This window comes from Mizuhopecten yessoensis, unplaced genomic scaffold, assembly GCF_002113885.1.
Source record: "Mizuhopecten yessoensis strain PY_sf001 unplaced genomic scaffold, ASM211388v2 scaffold267, whole genome shotgun sequence".
Lineage (NCBI taxonomy): Eukaryota > Metazoa > Mollusca > Bivalvia > Pectinida > Pectinidae > Mizuhopecten > Mizuhopecten yessoensis.
This window is the reverse complement of record NW_018403461.1, coordinates 217671-240392: the sequence shown is the minus strand read 5'-3', so window position 1 is coordinate 240392 and position 22722 is coordinate 217671. Positions and strand designations below refer to the sequence as shown.

At 34.6% G+C, this 22722-nt stretch overlaps 1 protein-coding gene across 19 annotated transcripts in view; it reads right to left on the bottom strand.

Moving 5' to 3' along the window:
* The window catches only part of LOC110445868 (twitchin-like), a 191456-nt gene that overhangs the window by 83681 nt on the left and 85053 nt on the right, over positions 1–22722 (bottom strand). For 11 of the 19 annotated variants that reach the window (XM_021490707.1, XM_021490699.1, XM_021490768.1 and 8 more), the window contains 10 exons: positions 22373–22392; positions 21479–21590; positions 20838–21080; positions 18731–18776; positions 17739–17797; positions 17295–17303; positions 14741–14832; positions 13184–13783; positions 1654–1921; positions 288–427 (listed from right to left, as the gene is read on the bottom strand). The exons of 1 other annotated variant lie outside the window; for it this stretch is intronic. In XM_021490707.1, the coding sequence (XP_021346382.1) occupies positions 288–427; positions 1654–1921; positions 13184–13783; positions 14741–14832; positions 17295–17303; positions 17739–17797; positions 18731–18776; positions 20838–21080; positions 21479–21590; positions 22373–22392 (1589 nt within the window). Of the gene's footprint in view, positions 1–287; positions 428–1653; positions 1922–10238; positions 10425–13183; positions 13784–14740; positions 14833–17294; positions 17304–17738; positions 17798–18730; positions 18777–20837; positions 21081–21478; positions 21591–22372; positions 22393–22722 lie in introns of all 19 variants that reach the window. 7 more of the 19 variants (XM_021490790.1, XM_021490810.1, XM_021490715.1 and 4 more) reach the window with 4 other exon arrangements.

Here is a 22722-nt window from a genome sequence, read left to right as displayed (position 1 = left end):
GCTTGGATTCTGTAAATAAATGTCTTCAGCAACACTGGACTATACATGCATGTACATATTTCTGGATTTAAATAATCTCCAATATCTCAATATAAGGGAGGTAATTTATGACTACTAATTATTCATTTTGTACCAAATAAATTATTTGTATTGGGAATTACATTAATACATTCATTCCACTGTTTCCTTATTCCAAAAAAGATGTTTTGGGAAAGAATCTCTCCAGCACTTCAAAATATCAAACAGTTTTCCAAATAAAAAAGAAATCATATTTATCTTTTACTTACTTCAATTGGTTCGCCATTCTTGAACCATTTCACCTTTGCCCTCGGGTCCGAAACAAAGCACTCAAGCACACCGTCCTTCATACGAGTGATTTCATATTTTGCAGGCAGTTTCTGGGTGAAGTCATACTCAGGCTCCTTAGCTATAAAAGAAAATCTTGACATCACTAGTCATGAACGTGGTGAGGAATTGTCTTTGCTTAGGGTGTCAATATACCAGAACAGCACACAAGACATCACTAGGGGTATACATGGGGAGGGATTAAGACATCACTAGGGGTATACATGGGGAGGGATTAAGACATCACTAGGGGTATACATGGGGAGGGATTAAGACATCACTAGGGGTATACATGGGGAGGGATTAAGACATCACTAGGGGTATACATGGGGAGGGATTAAGACATCACTAGGGGTATACATGGGGAGGGATTAAGACATCACTAGGGGTATACATGGGGAGGGATTAAGACATCACTAGGGGTATACATGGGGAGGGATTAAGACATCACTAGGGGTATACATGGGGAGGGATTAAGACATCACTAGGGGTATACATGGGGAGGGATTAAGACATCACTAGGGGTATACATGGGGAGGGATTAAGACATCACTAGGGGTATACATGGGGAGGGATTAAGACATCACTAGGGGTATACATGGGGAGGGATTAAGACATCACTAGGGGTATACATGGGGAGGGATTAAGACATCACTAGGGGTATACATGGGGAGGGATTAAGACATCACTAGGGGTATACATGGGGAGGGATTAAGACATCACTAGGGGTATACATGGGGAGGGATTAAGACATCACTAGGGGTATACATGGGGAGGGATTAAGACATCACTAGGGGTATACATGGGGAGGGATTAAGACATCACTAGGGGTATACATGGGGAGGGATTAAGACATCACTAGGGGTATACATGGGGAGGGATTAAGACATCACTAGGGGTATACATGGGGAGGGATTAAGACATCACTAGGGGTATACATGGGGAGGGATTAAGACATCACTAGGGGTATACATGGGGAGGGATTACGACATCACAAGGGGTATACATGGGGAGGGATTAAGAAATCACTAGGGGTATACACGGGGAGGGATTAAGACATCACTAGAGGTATACAAGAGGAGGGATTAAGACATCACAAGAGGTATACACAGGGAGGGATTATGACATTACTAAGAGGTATACACAGGGAGGGATTATAACATTACTAAGAGGTATACACAGGGAGGGATTATAACATTACTAAGAGGTATACACAGGGAGGGTCTATGACATCACTAAGAGGTGTACATATATATAAATATGATCTGTTACAGAAACACAGCAAGTTTAAACAGTGGTGATGATTACCTTCGACATAGAGCCAAGCTGATGACTTGATTCCGTTGCATTCTAGGGTATATTTTCCAGCATCTTCCAACTTCACATTCTGTATATCCAAAATGTACTCTTGATCTTCGTTTTCAAAATGGTATTTATGACCATTGAAGATTTCTAGTTTGTTTTTGAACCATTTGACCATTGCATTAGGTTTACAGAACCCGCAGGTGAAGTGAACCATCTTTTCACCCTCCATAGTCTTGATGTCTTCAAGATCCTCCAAGAACTTATCCGGCTCCTGTATACAGATGTGGTACAGGTTAGATTTTGACAAAAAATAATTATTATAACAAAATCCTTGTCAATATAAAGCAGATAATGTGATAATCCTAACAGAAATTATTTTCAGGTAAAATTCTCAAAATCTAATGAAAGAAATTATTTGCAATCTTATAGTTAAGATGTATTTATAATTCAGAATTTGAATTAATATGTTAATTCCCATTTTTTTTAAATCTGTAATAATATTAATGAAAGTTATAGTTCAAGGATTTCTGTTTGAAAGTTACATTGAAAATACTATGTGACAGATATGGCTGATAACTTTCACAGGGAAAGTGTCTCACACCCTACAAACCTCTTTGTACATTAAGCTGAACAGCAAAAGTTGAAACCTTTGGTGTGGACACAGGTGAAAGACAGCTCAAGACTTTCTCTACTCTGGGTATCTCTTATACATGTACATGATAACTTTTTCTTATTTTGAAAATAATAATAATTCAAGGTTCTTATATACAACCTACAACCTAGTTCGTAGGTCGTCTCAAAGCGGTTCACAAATTATTATCCGTGGTTATAGGGTCTTTGCAACCAGCCAATATCTTTCTCAACTCCCTGGGGAGCTAACAGCCGGTGCTGCCATTTCGGCACTCACAGCTAGCATTTAACAATTCTAGCACTGCCCACCCACGTACTCATTTACAGCTGAGTAGACTTGACCAAGTGGAATAAAGTATCTTGTTCAAAGATACAACACAGTGCCGTGATGTGACTCAAACCTGCAACCTTTCAGTCACGAGCCCTGCATCCTACCACTCGACTACCATGCCTCCAAGAGCTGTACACAAAGTACGTGTATAGTAAATTTAAACCATGTCAAAATAGCTTTTCTGTTTGAGGTATGACAGACATCCAGAGAAGAGAGTGAAAAAGCATGTCTTTCAACAATGGTCCTATAAATTATCTGGAGACATGGATTTAAAAAATGTAGATAAATATATATACAATCATCAAGAACAGATAGGAAACTATGCCGATTCAAATATATTATTTAGATAATGCAAAATGACATTACCATAATGAAAAGATCTAGCATGAATTATGCATATGAAGTACAGAAATGACTATAGATATCAGCTGTATATATGTAGACACTAGCTTGAAGCAAAAGGAAGAAGTATATATAGTCAATTTATATGCATATATGCAATCATTTTAATGTCAAATATATTTTAGTGTTGTTTACAATACTAAGAAAATTTGTTTCATCATTTTTGATATCCAATGGTCCGATGCATTTTTTGTACATTTTTTAATTTTCAAATTTAAAGGGAGGCAATCCAATGAAAACAATCTGAGAGAATTTGAAGGAAATTCAACTTGTTAATGCATCACCATGACATCATTTTAATTTATGAAACAGTAAAATCAAAAAGTACAAACCTTAAATTTTCATTAATTCATTCACCCCTGAAATTTCATAATGAGCTATTCCAATCCTTGAATTGAAAAAGTTCAAATGTGTCTTCAGTGGTGATTGTAAAATGTTTTTATTGTAATAAAAAAAAAAAAAAAAAAAGTTAATTTTTTATTTGACATTAAAAATGCTAAACAACACAGTAAATGTCCTACAAATGCCACATCCAGGTACCTGAGAGTATTAAGTATTTAATTTGTCAGTTTTCATATTTCTACTTCAAAGTACCAATTGGTTAAATGTCTGCAGGATTATGTAATCTAAAAGCTGCTTCTTTGAAATTTTATAAATAAATCTTGCAAACATTTCTGTTAGCAGAAAATGTACTGTGTTATCATATACCTTGCAGAAAATCTGCATAAATTCACATCTCAGCTGCATGCAAGCATGCATTCATGCAATGTTCACGTGACAATCCTGTGGAATCTTCACAAGCGGTGCATGTGCGAGATTGACGGTGCCTGTGTGATAGAGAGTGGAATGGATTTGTTGTTTTGCATACATCATTAATTCTGTCAACATTATGCCATGTTAGCTTGGGAATGGCTATGCCTATAAATACAGTTTGACAAATATTCGCCCTGTTGAGTTTTGGGAAACTTTTGCCATGTCATTTTTTAAAACTTTGCCAAGTCATATGTCATGCATATAAGAATATATGCCTTATCCAGGCAACTTTATGCTATAAATTATTTGTTAATATCTGGAAAATTTATGCCTGTTGATCGCTTTGAAATCTATTCTGTCATGATAAGGAAGTGAAAACTGGAACAGTTGGTCAAAACACTCCTAGCTATACATACGTACCCTATATGATAAACATGTACCTGTCCTACGTCTTTGTTTTCGTACATTTTGGCTAACCTCATGATAAATGTGAAATTTAGGACTTGGTAAGTTATGTTCTCATAATTGTTCACCCATCACAGAGGAGGAGCAACCCTTCTCGTTTTACATGGCACTGGAACACTAGGGGATATCTGAGAACTTAAATGACAGCAAAGCGCTAACACTGATTTTCTTCCAAAGGTAGATATATATACAACATATATGCATATACAATGCATGTGTAGACCTTTTTTGTTAATCAATCTTTATTTCCAATTGAACATGAAAAAATTAATCCGAAAATCTCCCGATTAATTTTATGAATTATTTCCAAAAATGTAATAGAGACCTTTTTTTGTTTATCAATCTTAATTTCAACCTGAATGTGAAATACTTTTATGAATTATTTCCAGAAATGTAATTTATCTACTCTTTACTTTTTTAACTGATGACAGAAGGATAAGAGGTGCTATTTTCATAAAATGATAAGTAATCTTTGTTAAACAACTAGGAAATATACATTTCCCATGTTAAATATTTTACGGCGAAACATCATTAATAATCATTCACGTTAAAGTTGCTGTTGTCAGTTCTGTGCTTTTTTGCTTTCTTCAAAAAAAGTGATACAACATATGTATTAAGACCACTGTTTGTAGATAAAGAATATACTTACTGCTTTAATTGTGGGCTTATAATGGAACCGGTAAGAGAAAACACAGATCATTCAATTCTAAGTGTACTTACCCATCATGCGGGTGAGATAGGTGATTTTGGGTTAAGAGTGCTGTGAAGTGTGAGTTTCTACATCATTAAGTCATTGACAGTAATCTGTATTACAAATATCCTTTTCCTCATGTTCAGTATGATTCAGAACAGCTTACACAAAAAGTGTCCTTAACAATTATCTGACTAGTTGTCTTCTTTTATCTTTGAATAATCCTTTATCCTGTGAAAAGGGCTTGTTTTACACTGAATCCGTTCATCATGAGTAAGAGTTAGAACATTGCTGACTAATAATCCTCTGATTTAAACATATAACTTAACCCTTTCACCCCTATGTAACTTTAGTAGACTCTACCATGCATGGATATGGATGAGTCCATTATGGTTTACAGTGTTGAAAGGGTTAAGACTTGTCTTTCACTCAATACACTAATAGCAGCATTTCCTTTAAAAAAATTACAGAATCGAGCAAGTGGCCCAATCGACCTGCATCTCTCACCTGGTATTAATCTCGCACTTGTAATTTTAAAAGTGAACTATAATAAAGCTTAAAGGTCATTCAAAAGAACCTATCAAAAGATTTAAACACATTTTACCTCTGTGACCTTGAAAGTCTAACAAGATCATTAAGTTAAACACCTTTATAGCCCTCCATTTCAGCATGTGTATGGCAAAATATCATCACCCTATGCTTTTTGGTTATTTAGAAGAAGTTGTTTTAAAGTTAATCAACTCATTTGTCCCTTGTGACCTTTAATATGGGTGGAAGTGATTTACTTGAACAAATTCTTAGCCTTCAACCAAGCATGCTACTGGCCAAATATCATCACGACCCTAGTCCATTCCTTAGTTTATCATATTGGAGTCTTCTGACCTTGAATATAAGTCAAGGTCATTCATCTGAACAAACTTTGTAGTCCTTTATCCCACCATGTCACTGGCCAAATATCATCATCCTGGATCTTCTAGTTATGAAAAAGAATTTGTTTAAAGATTTTAGCATATTTGACCCCTGTGACCTTGAAAATGGGTGAAGGTCATTCATCTGTACACAGTTGATATCCCTTCATTCCAGCATGCTACTGGTCAAATATCATCACTCTAGGCCTCTTGGTTATTCAGAAAATTTGTTTAAACTAAAACATTGGACGGACGGAAGCCGTACCACGGCATAAGCTCAGCTAAATATCCCAAAATGCTTATTTCAAATTTGTAAGTTTATTGTTGTTAATATCTAGAGTATCAATACCTTCAATTCAGAAATTTTCCTATTCCCTTGTTCTGTTTATGAAAAGGCAATGCAGCATCAGTGTACTTAGTTTGATACAAGACATAACTGTCAATAAATGATAATCAATCACTATGTCCTTACAACTAGTTGTATAATTTCATATTTGAAGGTCAAACAGCTATCTGAATATAAGGTCATGATCATATAATATTTGACATTCCGGTAAATATTGCAATGTGCATAATAAGAATAATCAAGGTCATACAAATGTGAGACTTAATGGACCCAAATCCATCGGTGCATGATTAGACAAGGTCAAGGATAGTTTTAAGATTTGTATCACAGGTATGACCTTGAGAGGTCATGTTCGAGTGCGTGATTAGACAAGGTCAAGGGCGATTTTCGTAAACGTGGTCTTCAGAGGTCAGGAAACATTCTGCATATGTTATCATTATGGGATGTGTATGGGCTTCAAATGCTTGTTCTTGACCAAGTCACATTATTGACAGGTGCAGACGTAAAGGGCATACATCTTAGATGCAACAAGTGCTATTTTGTTTTCATCTCATTCATTCAGATGCTTGGTCTCTATGGGTTTCCTTTATAGTAAAGATATAGGGATTGGAGATTTAATTAGATAACATAATGCATCACGGTGTCATTGTCACAGTCAGCAATTGTGTGTGTCATTACAATTGGATTAAAATTTAGGAGAAAAAACTAATTTGAACAAAGACAAGCCAAGAACAGGGAAGATAATAGATACCATCAAATGATCAAATGTTAAAGGTTCTACCTTTTTTGAAGTGCTGAGTTTTCAGCTTTTTAAACTTCCAAAAATGAAAAAAAGAAAATGAAAATTTAAAAAACCCAACTGTCAAGACACAAGCTGATCTGGGGTCCTTGAGTTAAGATTTTATTATGTTTTAAGACGGTCATGGGATGTTATTTACATCACCAAGAGTGCCTTACTTACCCGGCGTTTCAGTTGCATAGATCGAAAATCTTGGGTTGGTTTCTTAATCTCCTCAACAACCTGACCAAGGCTCTGTGTGTGTGTATAAGAATATAGGTACATCACAATATCAAAGTGACGCAGTACTAGTGACAAGGCATCCGTTACCCTAACTTATTAAAATCAAATGAATATTACTGGTACCTTTTTCTTTTTCTGGATTATTTTATTTCCAGATACTTGATCCAATGAAATGTTGATAATCAGATTTTTCTTTAAACTTTTGATTCTTCTTTAACTCATTCACCCCTGAAGACACATTTGAACTCTTCCAATTCAAAGGTAGAAATAGTTCATTATGAAATTTCATTTACAGTCAAGCAGAACAGGAAACCTCCTAGGATGGATGACTTGTCGCAAGTACTCTGGCAACAAAGACAAGATCTTTGTCAACCATATGTATATTTGTATGTGCAGTGATGACTTTTCATCACAAGACTTGGTGAACATCAACTTCATAAGCAATCAAAGCAAAGTGGCAAGTGATATATATCTTATACTTGTAAACAGCTTTGGCCACATAACATTAAACACAGGACGGTCACACACACCACTGGACATATGTGCATGTAGGATGCTGGGAAGTGCTCATACCGGTCGATATTTTGTGCATACATTTGATAATAGTTTCTATATATGTACTACATTTTTCGGAAAGTTGTGCACAAGGGGAGATAATCATGTTGGGTGGGAGCTAGCGCAGGAGTGGGAGGTGTTTGTCTACCTGGAGTGGAGCTGGACGCTAGGGTTATTATGATTGGTTGGTATACTATTGAAGCTGTTGGGTTTTTGCCCGTGAGGGTGAATCTCTGATGTCATGATCGATGTATATATATATACAGACAAGTGTTGACATGTTCATTAAGAGTATCAACTTGTTAATACAACATATAAATATCATGCTTTTAATATCTTTCAATTTGCCAAGAGTACCAGACGACAGAGAGATACATAACTAACATGATTAGTTTAAAACTTACAGTTATTTTATTGCATTAACTCATTCACCCTCTGAAATTTCATAATAAACTATTCCAACCTTTGAATTGGAAGGGTTCAAATGCATCTTCAGGGGTGAATAAGTTAAACTCTGCCTTTAAATCCAACTCTGTGTCAGTATACTGGTGAATTTCCATAGTAATCACGCTTAAGTGCAAAATACCATTACCAGAGTACTGAACACAGGTGGTTTTTTAATATAATGAAAACAATGGACATAAATGTGATGGGTACAGCCAATGGTCACTGTTGGATTTTAAATGTTTGGTTGAAATTGTTAGAGTTGGAATTTAAATTTTCTAAAATTGACCAATGTCAGTGGTTTGTTATTTATTAATATTAGATCATACAGGAATATTATAAAAATTTATGTTAGAATTAATGAAATATAAAATTAGTTTAAAATCAAGAAATCAACTAAATTAATAAAATACAGATAAAATCAAGTGAAAAGAACCAAATTGAAAGCCTGTAAAGTGAGCAGTATAGAGTAGGTATGATATAGATACACTGATGTAGTAGCAAGGTAGTTGACAGTAACCAGAGTGTAGAACTTTATTTTTAATGCTATGTCCAAAATAATTATATTTACATTTGCTCTTCATCCTTCCATTGAAATGTATTGAGAAGGCAAATGCTGTTATGAGACTATAACAACATTCGCTAATGTAACGTCATCAATCTCTATTGTGACGTCATCAATCTCTATTGTGGCGTCATCAATTTCATTGTTGTCAATACTTAATTTGCTGTTAAGAGAACTGTTCGAAATAACTAAATAAAGTGTAACTCCTCTATCAAAATGTAAATATAAATAATGAATATTTTAGCAAATATTGTTATGGTCCTATAACACCCATTTCTATTGCAGACAAACTTACACATAAAGTCCTATCACTATTACATAAAGCACTGCCTGGCTTTATTAAGTTTGTCATCAATAGCAATGAGTGTTATAGGACCATAACAACATTTGCTAAAACATTAATTGCTTAATTATAATCCTCTGGCATTATTGCAAAATTATCACAAGAAGCACTAAATAGGCCTCACCCTTATGTCACTTCCATATTGGATAACAGGAAGATACCTATTTTGTTATAATAATAATATTGATAATTCAAGGTTCTTATATACCTATTTATTACAACAAAGTTCGTAGGTCGTTCCAAAGAGGTTCACAAATTATTATCCGTAGTTATAGAGCCTTTGCAACCAACCAGCCAATATCGTTCTCAACTCCCTGAGGAGCATACAGCCAGTGCTGTCATTTCGGCACTCACAGCTAGCATTCAACAATTCTAGCACTTCCCAACCACATACTCATTTACAGCTGAGTAGACTGGAACAAGCAGAGAAAAGTATCTTGTTCAAAAGATACAACACAATGCTGTGATGTGACTCGAACCAGTAACCCTTTGGTCACCAGCCCGGCGTCCTACCACTAGACAGCCCTGCCTCCTAACAGGAAGATACCTGTTTCTTTCTGTTCCCTGTAGGAACTTTGTGACATATGTTATTACAGGATTTATATTTTTTTCTGATTTTGCAATATGTCCATTTTTATTTTCCCATATTTTTAACAGCTATATTTCTAAGTTCTAATTTTTATCAAATCATTCTCTACATAATGAGGTTGCATTTTCCATTGTTGTTATGTAACAAATTACCAAAAAAATATGTCAGATCAGCCAATCATGGTCCTATGACTGTATTTTTGACATTTATTGCAGATACTACCACAAACGGAGTGACACCCATGCTGTCAACTACCTTGAAAGTGCCTCAGGTATATATAAATATATTACAACAATAATGCAGTTAATTTTGACAGACATTACCAATAGTCGACAGACATCACAGAATCTGATTAGTTGCAGATTTAGGTGAATAAAAATTAAAAAACATTTTATAAATAAATGGATTTGATGAGATGATTCATGTATAAATTTCTACAAAGAAGATAAAGCATCAGTTTGATAGGTCTTAGGCATAGTACAAGAATGATGAGAACACCCTATAGATAACTGTGGCTTACAGCTCTACAAGCCTATATAGTCTACCTCTCGTTTGGCCGCTCTGTGCTGTAGAGTGGGCCAGTCGGGGATTAAGTCTACGAGAGATGCCCTACGCTGCTGCATTGATGTGCGCCGCTGCTGTTCCATAGCCTCAAGTTTATCTACGCTGGGTTTCATCACTGGGAGAGGGATATCAAGGTTGTCCATGGACTGGCGTCTACTGGAGTCTTTCTGTACATAGAGTAATACAATACCCGTAAAGCTAGGTAAATCAGCAATGTCCTAACCTAGAGGGTCTGGGCCCAGTGTTAGGATTGATACCCGCTATCACCAGTAAGGTAATATACACCTAGAGGGTCTGGGCCCAGTGTGAGGATACATACCCGCTATCACCAGTAAGGTACTACAAAACATTTCTATAGAAGAACCATGGAAAATCTTAATGAGAGTATTGTGAAAATTCCTATTACAAATTTTTAACACAAAAAAAAGTGTGGGCAATTCTAATAAGAAAAAGAGTAATCCTAATATAATAACTATTAGAATTGCGGGTAATCCTAAATATGTGGTAATACTAATAGCAAAAGTGTGGGTATAATTCATATAATAAGTGTGGGTAATTTAAAAAAAAAAAAACATGGGTAATTTTTAAAAAGGATGGGTAATCCTAATATGTAATATTGTGGGTAATTATAAACAAAAAAACAGGTAAATAATAATAGAGAAAAATGTGGGAACTATAATCCTAATAAAAAGGTAGGTAATCCTTATAAAAATTGTGTAATATTAATGGAGAAAAGATGGGAAATCCTTATAAAAAATTGTGTAATATTAATGGAGAAAAGATGGGAAATCCTTATAAAAAACTGTGTGATTAATTGAGAAAAAGGTGGTAATACTTATAAAAATGGTTTAATATTAACGGAGAAAAAGATGGGTAATCTTTATAAAAAAATGGTGGGATTTTTTAACAGAGAAAAAGATGGATAATCCTTATAAAGAATTGTGTAATATTAATGGAGAAAAAGATGGGTAATATTTATAAAAAATGGTGGGGGGTTTTAACGGAGAAAAAGATGTGTAATCCTTATAAAAAAATGGTGGGGGCTTTTAACAGAGAAAAAGATTGGTAATCCTGATAAAAAATGGCGTAATATTAACGGAAAAAAAGGTAGGTAATCCTAATAAAAAATTGTGTAATATTAAAAACACGGAGAAAAAGATGGGTAATCCTTATAAATAATTGTGTAATATTAATGGAAAAAAAGATGGGTAATCTTTATAAAAAATAGTGGGGGGTTTTAACAGAGAAAAAGATGGGTAATCCTTATAAAAAAAATGGTGGGGGCTTTTAACGGAAAAAAAGATTGGTAATCCTGATAAAAAATGGCGTAATATTAACGGAGAAAAAGGTTGGTAATCCTTATAATAAATTGTGTAATATTAATGGAGAAAAAGATGGGTAATCCTTATTATAAATGGTGTAATATTAATGGAGAAAAGGTGGGAAATCCTTATAAAAATTGTGTAATATTTATGGAGAAAATGGTGGGTAATCTTTATAAAAATTGTGTAATATTAATGGAGAAAAAGGTTGGTAATCCTTATAAAAATTGTGTAATATTTATGGTGAAAACGGTGGGTAATACAAAGTGTTAGCTAAGTCATGAAAGATTAATTCTTATAGAAAATACTTAACTCATTCACCCCTGAAGACACACTTGAACTCTTCCAATTCAAAGGTTGGAAGAGTTCATTATGAAATTTTAGAGGTGAATGAGTTAATTAAACAGAGAATCATTAAGAAAAGTATGGATAATCCTAACAGAAAAAGAAATTCCTTAAAGAAAAAGAGGGGTTATGCTAATAGAAACAGAGTGGGTATAACTGTCTATAACTATACCTTTATATAAGAATCTAAGTACTCCCAAAGGAAGATTTAGGGCATAACATTTGAAGCGCAGACTTTTCATCTTGGTAGTAAAATACGGAAGTATTGATCCCCTGAGAATGTGAAATATATAGCATTGAGCATGAGAAATGGATTGAGGTGGGGAGGGTCAAAGGATTGCAAATTAAAATAAACTCAGTGACAGGCCAATCTTGTGCAATTTGTCAAGTTTGGCCTTCAATGATCATGTTAAATTTGAGTTTTGTTTTCAACAAAAAATAACAAGCGAAATTTAAAATTATAAGTTAAAATTTTGTTCCTACAAAATAAGATGAAGGAACAAAATACTTATTATTTCAAAAATCATCAATTAATGAAAACATTTTAACAGAATTTCCTAGAGCCAGGTAAAAATGCAATAAAAAGAAACATAAGATTTGGCATACAACTTTCATATACATTGATTGTATACATGAAAAGCTGGGAGGAACCGGGGTAAATATCCTCAGGCAGTAGAGTAAGTCAATATGATCAAACAACCTATTGTGCAATAAAGGGCAATAGATAGTATAACATCATGCTGATACATCGCCATTTTGAAATAGTAAAATGATTTGTGCTGTAATAACATAACACTACAAATCTGTGTACAGTATGTGCGTAACACATACCAATAGTGCTGTGGAAGAATCTCCCAAATCAACATGCATCTTCATACTTTCTCGAAATGGCAAAAACCACAGGCAAAGATAGCGTTGTCAAGATTCTTGGTAACCATGACAACTATATCATTGCATAATAATCAAAAATCCAATATGGTAACAACAACTAAAAATAAAAGTAAAAAAAACAGAAGATCAAAGATCAACTGATCAGCAAACAAAGATGACCTAAAAGAAAAAGGAATGTCATCAAAACAACTTTGTGTAAAACCAAATAAATCATCAATGCAAACAGGTGTATGGTATATAGAAATCAACAACAATGCTGTAACAATGCTCCACTAGCCATCCTCTAAACGACAGTTATCTGCCCCTTACTCGTGACAGTTATCTGCCCTTCATTGAGGCAGACAATTTCTACACTGTCTCAGACATGCCTTATGTTTTCCAAAGCTCTTGAGATGGACACCAAAGTCTACGATGCCTTCATCCTGGTCCTTCCCTTTTCTTCCCTTCAGCGTTACACCAAACATCTGCTGGGCCTGTTCCGTAGTGGACTCCTTCTTCTTCTTATCCGTCTTCTGACCTTTGTCGCCCGATGTCTTTTCCTCCAGCTCCAGTTTACTAATAGAGGACTTTTTAAGCTTGACGAATGGACCAGTTTGAGATTCAGCATCACCAGGGATAAGGGACCTTTTTGGTTTGAGGAATGGACCTGATGGCCCACTATCCTCTTCAGCTCCAACTGAAGTTTTTTTCGATGTTGCTTCTTGTTTCGGAACTTTTTTCAGAGTGACAGTTTCTTCCTCTGCCTCAGCTGCTGGTATCTTTCCCTTGCCTATTTTCAACTTTGACTGCTCTACCTCAACTGTTTCAACTGAGGCCCTTTTGGTCATTTTCATGGTAGAGGTGGCCTGCTCTATCGTCAATGATTCGACAGAGGCCCTTTTCTGAGCCATGCTGACACTCTCAAAGGCAGTTCTTTCCACTTTATCAATTAATAACGAGCCTCTCCTTGAGGAAGTCTGGCTACCCGGCTTTAATTTGAGAAAACATTCAGTTTGACAAGCAAAACGATAAACTGACAAACAGTGGGGAAGGGAGTGCCATGGTTTTATTCTGAGATTTAATATGGTGCTTAGTTATTATTAGTAATAATTATTCTCTTTTTTTTTCTGTAAATCAACCTTAAAATGTTCATATTCCTTAAACTGAATGCAGAAAACAGACTATATTAGCCCCTGGTCAAGGGCAGTGACCTTTCATGTAGTGATATTGCTCTGGTTCCTGGTTCAAGGCTAGGAACTGAATCTTCTACACATGATAAACTTGTCTGAAGCCAGGTCTAAAGCATTCACAGGATATAACCTTCGTCGAAACTTTTATATATGGCAATGACATCTATATGATGACTTTTGACATCTTCAGACGTGATATTTGTCTGAACCTCATAATTCAGGGTAATTGTGCTTTATCAAACAATTTTTAAACTAGTTTACTGATTGGCTACGATTACTGATGACTCTTGTAGCCTTTCGCCATAGCAACCAAACCTATTTATAGCAGTGAGCATACAAAAAGATTTTAAAAAGTCAGTCCTAGAGGTTAAAACTGATACTGTACAATACTTTTGTTGAAGACAAGTGTAAAGCAACTCCAGTAAACCAGACATTTAATGAATCTGTATATTCCGTGACCTTGACCTCTGACAAACTAATTTTGAGAAGATATATAAACACATTAAGATATATAAACAATTCTTTTAAAAGACAAACAGCAAAAAAATCATTGCTGAAACAAAAATCTTGATTATTAATATTATTATTAGTTTACAGGTATAATTATCTAATTTGATTTCTGTTAATATATGGTATGCTCTGAATACAATTAGTACACAAAATGTTTACTATTAACATATCAAGATATTTAATATACATGATTATGATAATACAAACAATTATTGTAGCAAACGACATCAGCCCTGACAACTTTACCTTTTCATCCTCGCTGTCACTTCCCGTCTTCTCGATTTTCTTCAGGTTTGCCTTCATCATCTCAATCTGGGAGGGACGTCTCTTTTTGTCGACTGTAAACAGACACCGCAGAGAGTCATAACTTCACTAATTATGCAGGGCTAAGATCTCAAAAATACATAAAGGCTCATGACATTGAAGAGATAAAATATTTCCTTACAGTCTATATTTTACATATCTTAGATCACTATACTGTTAAAACTTTCCAGTCATTGAAATTCTAGAGAATATCTAACTTCAGCAATATCTGTCGATTGGAGCCACAAAACTTTCGTTTAAAATCAGTGTCTAAATTTATTAACAATTTTTGATGGTACCAGACTTTGAACAGATAGTTACAGTCTAGGTGTGAGAATTTAGAAATCAGATCAAGCTAGCATACTTGTATCACCATTCAACCAGCATTTACATTATCATTCCAAGAAATATTCAAATTTGACCTATTGGCAAAACATTTGAATTGATACACTGAATGGCAAATGTGATGCATTAAACATTTGTTTTAATGAAATATTCTAAAAAGAAAAAGTCTGTAATAAATCATGAAGTCTGTAGCCGTCTGAATTCATGACACAAGTATGTCCTTGGTTTTTCGTGACGTACTGATGACCGTAACTACTATATGGTATTTTGACGGATCCCGGTTCCCGGATCCCGGATCTCGGTTCACGTCAAACCATTACAATTGGGTTATGGTACTTTTTCCACAACTATTAGTCTTTCCATGTGTATTGATATCTATAATTCACCAATAACGACAGAGACGAGTTCTAACACACATTAGTTCTATACAAATGTGATCTCTAAATACACACTAGATCTATTGTAATCGGTTAACACTAGGACTACATGGCAATGTTCAGCCTACATGTTAAAACGCATTATGGCAGTAATATCGCTATGTCTTTAACGTGTGTGCGACAGCCTAACATCAACTATGTTCGTTTTCTGTGCGCGCTCAAATGGACATCAAATGTCCTTTTGATTACAAGCAAACGAGAAATCACATCACAATATAAGCAAAGCTGTCTAACATGTACACTCGGTATCTTTGATGGAGACATCCTTCAGTTAACATGTTTGTTTTTCTTTAATTTTAAATATTCTTAAACCCTGAATCAATATAAATTCACCTAAGTTATTAAATTGTAAAGATGTTATATCTAAGTTGTTTTCTGGGAGTGACAACTATATCTGTTTCAAAAAGAAAAAAATAATACCATAAAGTTTATGCAATATATGCAATCATAAATTATGCAAGGAAAACAAGACATTATCGTATATTGTATTGCACATAATGATATCATATCTTACTGATACAAGCTTTTAGAACTAAAGCATGCTGCCAGCACAGACTCTACAGAGCTGACTCTAAGATCATATCACAATACTCGTGTAAATAGTGGTAAGAAGACTTTGTAATATGTCACTATAGATCTTCTCATCCATTTTTTTATTTATAATCAAACGTGTTTACATAAGAAACAGTTATGAAGTTATGCAGAATTAGTTATAAACTTTCATTTTCACACAAAACATAACATATAAATAGAGACAGAAAGAGAGAACTCCTTATAATGTAGATAACCTACTAGTAAATTTCTAAGAGAGAGAGTGAGAGAGAGAGAAAGGAGAAGGGAGGTAAAAAAGCCTCCTCATAATAGAAAACCTAATAGTAATTTTCTAAGAGAGAGACAGAGAGAGTTTATAAAGCTTACTTGTAATAAAGATACAATGATGTAACCTCCTTATACTTTTCTGAGAGAGAGATAACCTCCTTTTAATATAGATAATCTACTTGTAATGTTCTAAGAGAGAGAGAGAGAGAGAGAGAGAGACAGACAGACAGACAGACAGACAGACAGACAGACAGAGACAGATTTGAAAGCCTCCTTATAATAGATAACCTACTCGTTATTTTCTAAGAGAGAGAGAGAGAGAGAGAGAGGGTGACAGAGACAGATCCAAAGCCTCCTTATAATAGATAACCTACTAGTTATTTTCTAAGAGAGAGAGAGAGAGAGAGAGCTCATAAAGCCTACTTATAATATAGATACAATGCAGCTCCTTGTACTTTTCTAAGAAAGACAGATAGAAACAGAGAGCTTCTTTATAATATGGATACTTGTAACCTACTAGTATTTTTTTAACAAAACTTATGTCTATAAATTATTGACATGTTAAACAATTTCTAAATTTCAAGGCATTTATCAGAAGGAAAAGAAACAGAAACCAAAAACAAAAGCTGTCTTTTAGAAGATATTTGATCAGAAGTCTAGTGTCTGAAGTACTCTAAATAACTGAAAGTGTATATTAAAAGTCTTCTATCACCTTTTGCTGTATCATGAATTTTAATGGAACATTAAATATAGAATCCTGATCTAATGGCCATTAATTGCTACACAAGACACACTAACACAGCACAACACAGCGCAATGCAACTGAAAAAGAAATGACGCTTCTAGCGCAACGCCAAATCGCACGCTTTTACTATATCCGGGTGTTTGGAACGTACAGTTGCCATCTGAAAAAATAATGCGCATGTTGGATATTATAATGAAAGTATTAGGGAAAACAAACATCAAAATTTTAAAAGAATGTTCAAGCGATTTATTATGTTGTGCTGGGTACATTTTAGTCATACAGATTGGTTAAGAAATATGGTGAAGAGGTAGAAAAAGTAGGATATTGGTTGACAGAGTATCAGATATATATCAATAAAGTCAAGACCAGAGGCTAAAATCAAGAACACAGTAAACTTATTGGGTTTTGTTATTTAATTTGAAGCCTTTCAGCATTCAAATAAAGGAATCTCAACAAATTCATAGTTATAAGAGATCAAGAATAACAATGAAGATTTAACAAATGTTCTGTAGGAGTGCAATGAAATGGTATAAGGTCGGTATCTGGTGCCGAGAGAGGTGCTTACAAAGGGAAATAACTCTAATATTAATCCTACCTGGCTTGAGATTTCCCCAGTCCGGGTCCTCCTCTGAGCTGTCCTTCTTCTTCTTTTGCCTTCATAGAGATTTGTACAGTAAAGGATCATAACAGTGCTCCAGGTCAAGGACGAGGAATAAAGGAAATGCTAAATTCAAATTTATACATAGTCGAACCCTATGTAAAACATTTTCTTTCATTATAGCTGGTGTTCAATGATTCAAGGTTCTTATATACCACTTTATCACAATCTAGTCAATAGGTAGTCTCGAGGTGAAACCTTCACAGATTATTATCCGTGGTTATAGGGCCTTTGCAACCAGCCAACATATAGCTGGTGCTGCCATTTCGGTGCTCACAGCCAGCATTCAACTATTCTAGCACTGCCTAACCATGTACTCATTTACAGCTGGAAATATGAAATGAGAATGATCTCCCTCATTGAAGGTTTCAGAGGTTGACACCTACATGTATGCAGCCAGGGATTTTATTTATATCAAATTAAGCAGTATTTCAATATATTGAAGATCAATTTAAGTGGTTTGACTGTACCACATTATGAATAGACAGCAATAGTCAATGTTAAAATAACTGGTTCAATGCCTAGATAATTGATGGAATAAAAGACCATGAAACCTTCTTGACTGTCAAAAGGAAATGTATTTGAATACAACTACAGATACTGTAAAAGCATAATATTTTGTTGCAGATCTAATTTTGTATATTTTGTGGCAAAATCCCAACAATTTTTTTAAACACGCGAGATATAAACAGATTTGACCGATACCCATCGAGTGAGTAGATCACGCCCGATCTTAAATACCTGTACTATATTTAAATGCACTGTGTCGTCACGCCTGTCAATTTAAACTTCTTACTTTCCAGAAAAAAATACAGGGTTTAAAAATATTGATTTCACTGAATATAATCCCAACAAATTTGTCCCCATACAAATACAATGAAAATACATGCTTTTACAGTATACCATATTTCTAGAAGACTGGGACCTACCTATGTTTCAAAAGGTTCCTGAAGTCCAAGCTGGAGTCTTTGGGATCTACAATGGGAGAAGGTCACAGAGGTCAACCTTCATGCACTCCTGCATGCAATCACTTCCATGTGCTTGTCTGTTCCTTGAGACCAGGCGGCCATGCCACATATCCTCTATCTACTCCAAACTCACACTGATCCTAACATGGGCTACAGTGTTTTAGGGTATGGCTAGGTCTAATTCATCAGTGTTAGTGTAAAAGTATTCATGTACCACTGTTTCTACACTTAGTTTCATTGGTAAGCTATGTTGTTGACATAAGGAAGAAAACACATGATGACTATAATTTGTAACAAAACCAGATACAATACCCAACACTCATTTATCCTATTTCAAAACACAAATCAAAACTTTGCTTTGATTTTGGCAACATGTATAACGTCTTTGCGTATTGCAGAGTTATCTTCTCTTGTGAGCAGGTATTGATTGTTACATCATTGGTCTGTGTGAGAAAATTACGTCATTTTCTCAAAAACTGATGACGTTACTCTCACAAAAAAATGTCGTAACAATCAATACCTGCTCACAAGAGCAGATAACTCTGCAATACGAAAAGACGGAATACTCATGTTACGATAGTTTAGAAATTATTGAAGGTTAAATCAAACTTCGAAATCTTTGCTGTTATATCAAGATCTGATAAAATAGGGATAAGGTCATATTTTTGTGATATCCAATCAGAAATGTGTCCTCACTCAGGTCTCTCATATGACAAAATCCCCTAAGGCCTTTTGGTATTTCAGAAGAAGTTTTATAAAGGTGATGACAAATTTGACCCCTGTGGCCTTGAAATTGAGTCAATGTCATTCATTTGAACAAATTTGATAACCCTTAATTCCAGCATGCTACTGGCCAAATATCATCACACTAGGCCTATTGGTTATTCAGAAGAATTCATTTGAAGGTTGATCCCATTTGATCCCTGTGACCTTGGAAGTGGATAAAGGATCAAGGTAATTCATTTGAACAAACTTAATATCCCTTCATTCCAGCTTTTTATTGCCCACCTATCATCATCCTGGGCATCTTGGTTATTCAGTAATTTAATGTCTAAACACATTTGATTTGTTCCTATAACCTTGAAAATGGGCCAAGATCATTCCTTTGAACAAACTTACAAGCCCTTTACCCCAGCACGCATCTAGTTAGTTAACTTTTGCCATGTGATAATATGCGACCTTAAAATTGGCCTTGGGTGTTATGATACCATATTCCTTAATTCATTCACCCCTGAAGACACATTTGAACTCTTCCAATTAAAAGATTGGAATAGTTCATTATGAAATTTCAGGGGTGAATGAGTTAAAGTAAACTTTGGCCCATGACACTGTGTATCCTGAAGTTGACCTTAACCTTCTGATAACCTGTGACCTTATAATTGAAGGTGTCGGGTGATGTCAGGTATTGTATCTTCTACTGAAATGGCAGTCCTACTACCACATTCTATAACATTTACATAAAGAGTCTATATCATATACACATAACACACAAATATAAAGTCTATCTTGCACAACAATTAACACATCTTAACAACACACTTTCTAACAGTCAGACAACTGATAACTATTAGATACATCTTATTTATTATTTCATATTCAAATCATCTATATTATAATGAACCATAATACACCATAGAAATCAGCAATATAATCCACTTACAAATAACGATTTTAAAAGTATTTTTGAAATTTGATTTTTTTTTTTTCAAAAATTGATTTCAGTGTGGATCTTTATTTTGGTTCAACTTAATTACCAAGGTAACTAATCCAAAATTACGATCCAATCAACACACAAAGTTCAGCAAATCATACTGTGAATAAAATCAACATGAAAACAAACTGATATGTCACACCAAAACACCAATCACAGATATCAAACAAAATTTTCAAATGTAAATTCAAACTGAATGCCATAAAGCCTCATCTTATTCCAAAATGTTAGAAACAGGAGAAAAATAGTTTCTAAATAATAATAAATAAATCTCTGAAATAAATAATGGCATAATTAGCATCTCCAAATTAAGTCTAATGAAATAGAGCAATTGAACAATTGAATAATGACAAGGACCTTTTACAAAGACGCTCCATGTAATTTCGTCGACTTTGACGCCATCTTGCATGAGTTGGGCTGTATATTTGGCCTCGTCTGCAAATCTTGATTTTTGCATTACAAATTTTGCTGAAGCCTTTCCCTGCACAATGTTGGTGCGGGAGTCATTCTTCATTTCACGCTTTCCCTTCATGAACCGCACGACAGGCGATGCAGCTCCATCTTGAACATTGATCTCAAGGTCGACTTGGATAGGGTCACCTGGTCAAGAAAAACAAAACATAACTTGAAAGCGAAATTCACTGAAACTCTTTGTATAGTTACACATCTATTTTGAGCAAGCACCGGTGCCTAAGAATGACACAGTGGCCTATTGACAACAGTCACACACCAAAACAAGAGTGAGATAGGTAATAATGACAAGTATACAAGTGGAATGTATTGGTATACAAGTTGAGTACATTGTTTCAAGCGTATTGTATTGATATAACAGATAATTTCTTAAAAAAACACTGATACTGGTTGTTAACTCATTCATCCCTGAGGACACATTTGAACTCTTCCAATCCAAAGGTTGGAATAGTTCATTATGAAATTTCAGGGGTGAATGAGTTTATATTGGTCTATTTTGGCCTACAACAATGAAGTGTTGGGCTTACCTTCCACAATGACTTGATTTTCCAACTTGTTAGCGAAGGTGTGCGTAGGACCATCAACCTTGATCGGCTTCTGGATCTTTTTTGGCCCCTCCGGTTCGTAGCCATCATCCTGCTAAGTATCCAAACAGTATGTAGACTTAATATGGGATACATATACTTTAATGTATATATATATATATACATAATAATATTTACATTAGCTCTGCATCCGTCCATTTCAATACATTGAGAAGGCAAATGATGTTGTGAGACTATTACAACATTTGCTTTTGTAACGTCGGCAATCCCTTTGTGATGTGATCAATTTCATTGCTGTCAAGAACTAAATAACTAAATATAGCTTAACTATTCTATCAAAATGGAAAAAATGAACATTTTAGCAAATATTGTTATGGTCCTATAACACCCATTTCTATTGCAGACAAGGTCACATTAAGCCCTAGCTATCTCTATTACATAAAGCCCGGCCTGGCTTTATTAAATTTGTCATCAATAGCACTGTGTGTTGTAGGACCATAATTACATTTGCTAAAAGATTCATTGCTAAAGTAATAATACTGATAGATTTTATTTAAATTTGATAACACTGAATCATCTCACATTACAACAATAGAAATTGTTTCTGATTGACATTAACTCATTTATCCCTGAAGATACATTTTGAACTCTTCCAATTCAAAAGTTGGAATAGTTCATTATGAAATTTCAGGAGTAAAATGAGTTAAAATGAAATATGGACACCCGTGTAAGCTAACATTCCCTGCTAGGCATAAAGTTTCAACTCCATATCGTAAAATCAATGTATGTTTTACGAAAAAAAGTTTTTTTTATGTGAAGTCATTCACTAATTATTTTTTGCTCTCAGCCTTAGTAAAATAACAAATCTGTCCTCACCTTCGCAGCACTGGTTTGCTCTGGAAGAAAGAAAACAATTAACTAAATTAGCCAACAGGACAAGTTTCCATGTGTCACTACATCTACACGGGAAATTGGCAATTAAAGCACTTGTAACATTTCAGTTTTATTGATAACAATAGTACCTCTTTATTAGACTTTTATTCAATTGCTTAAAATAGCAGCAGGAACAACATCAACAAGAAATAAACAGATTATCCTTTTGATCAAAATTAAGTTGGTGTTTTCTTCTGTATATACAGAAGTTATCTTTCAGAGAAATGTTTCGATTATTTCATATTTACTCGTTGATTCAGTAAGGTTCAAATTTAACTTTAGGGGTGAATGGG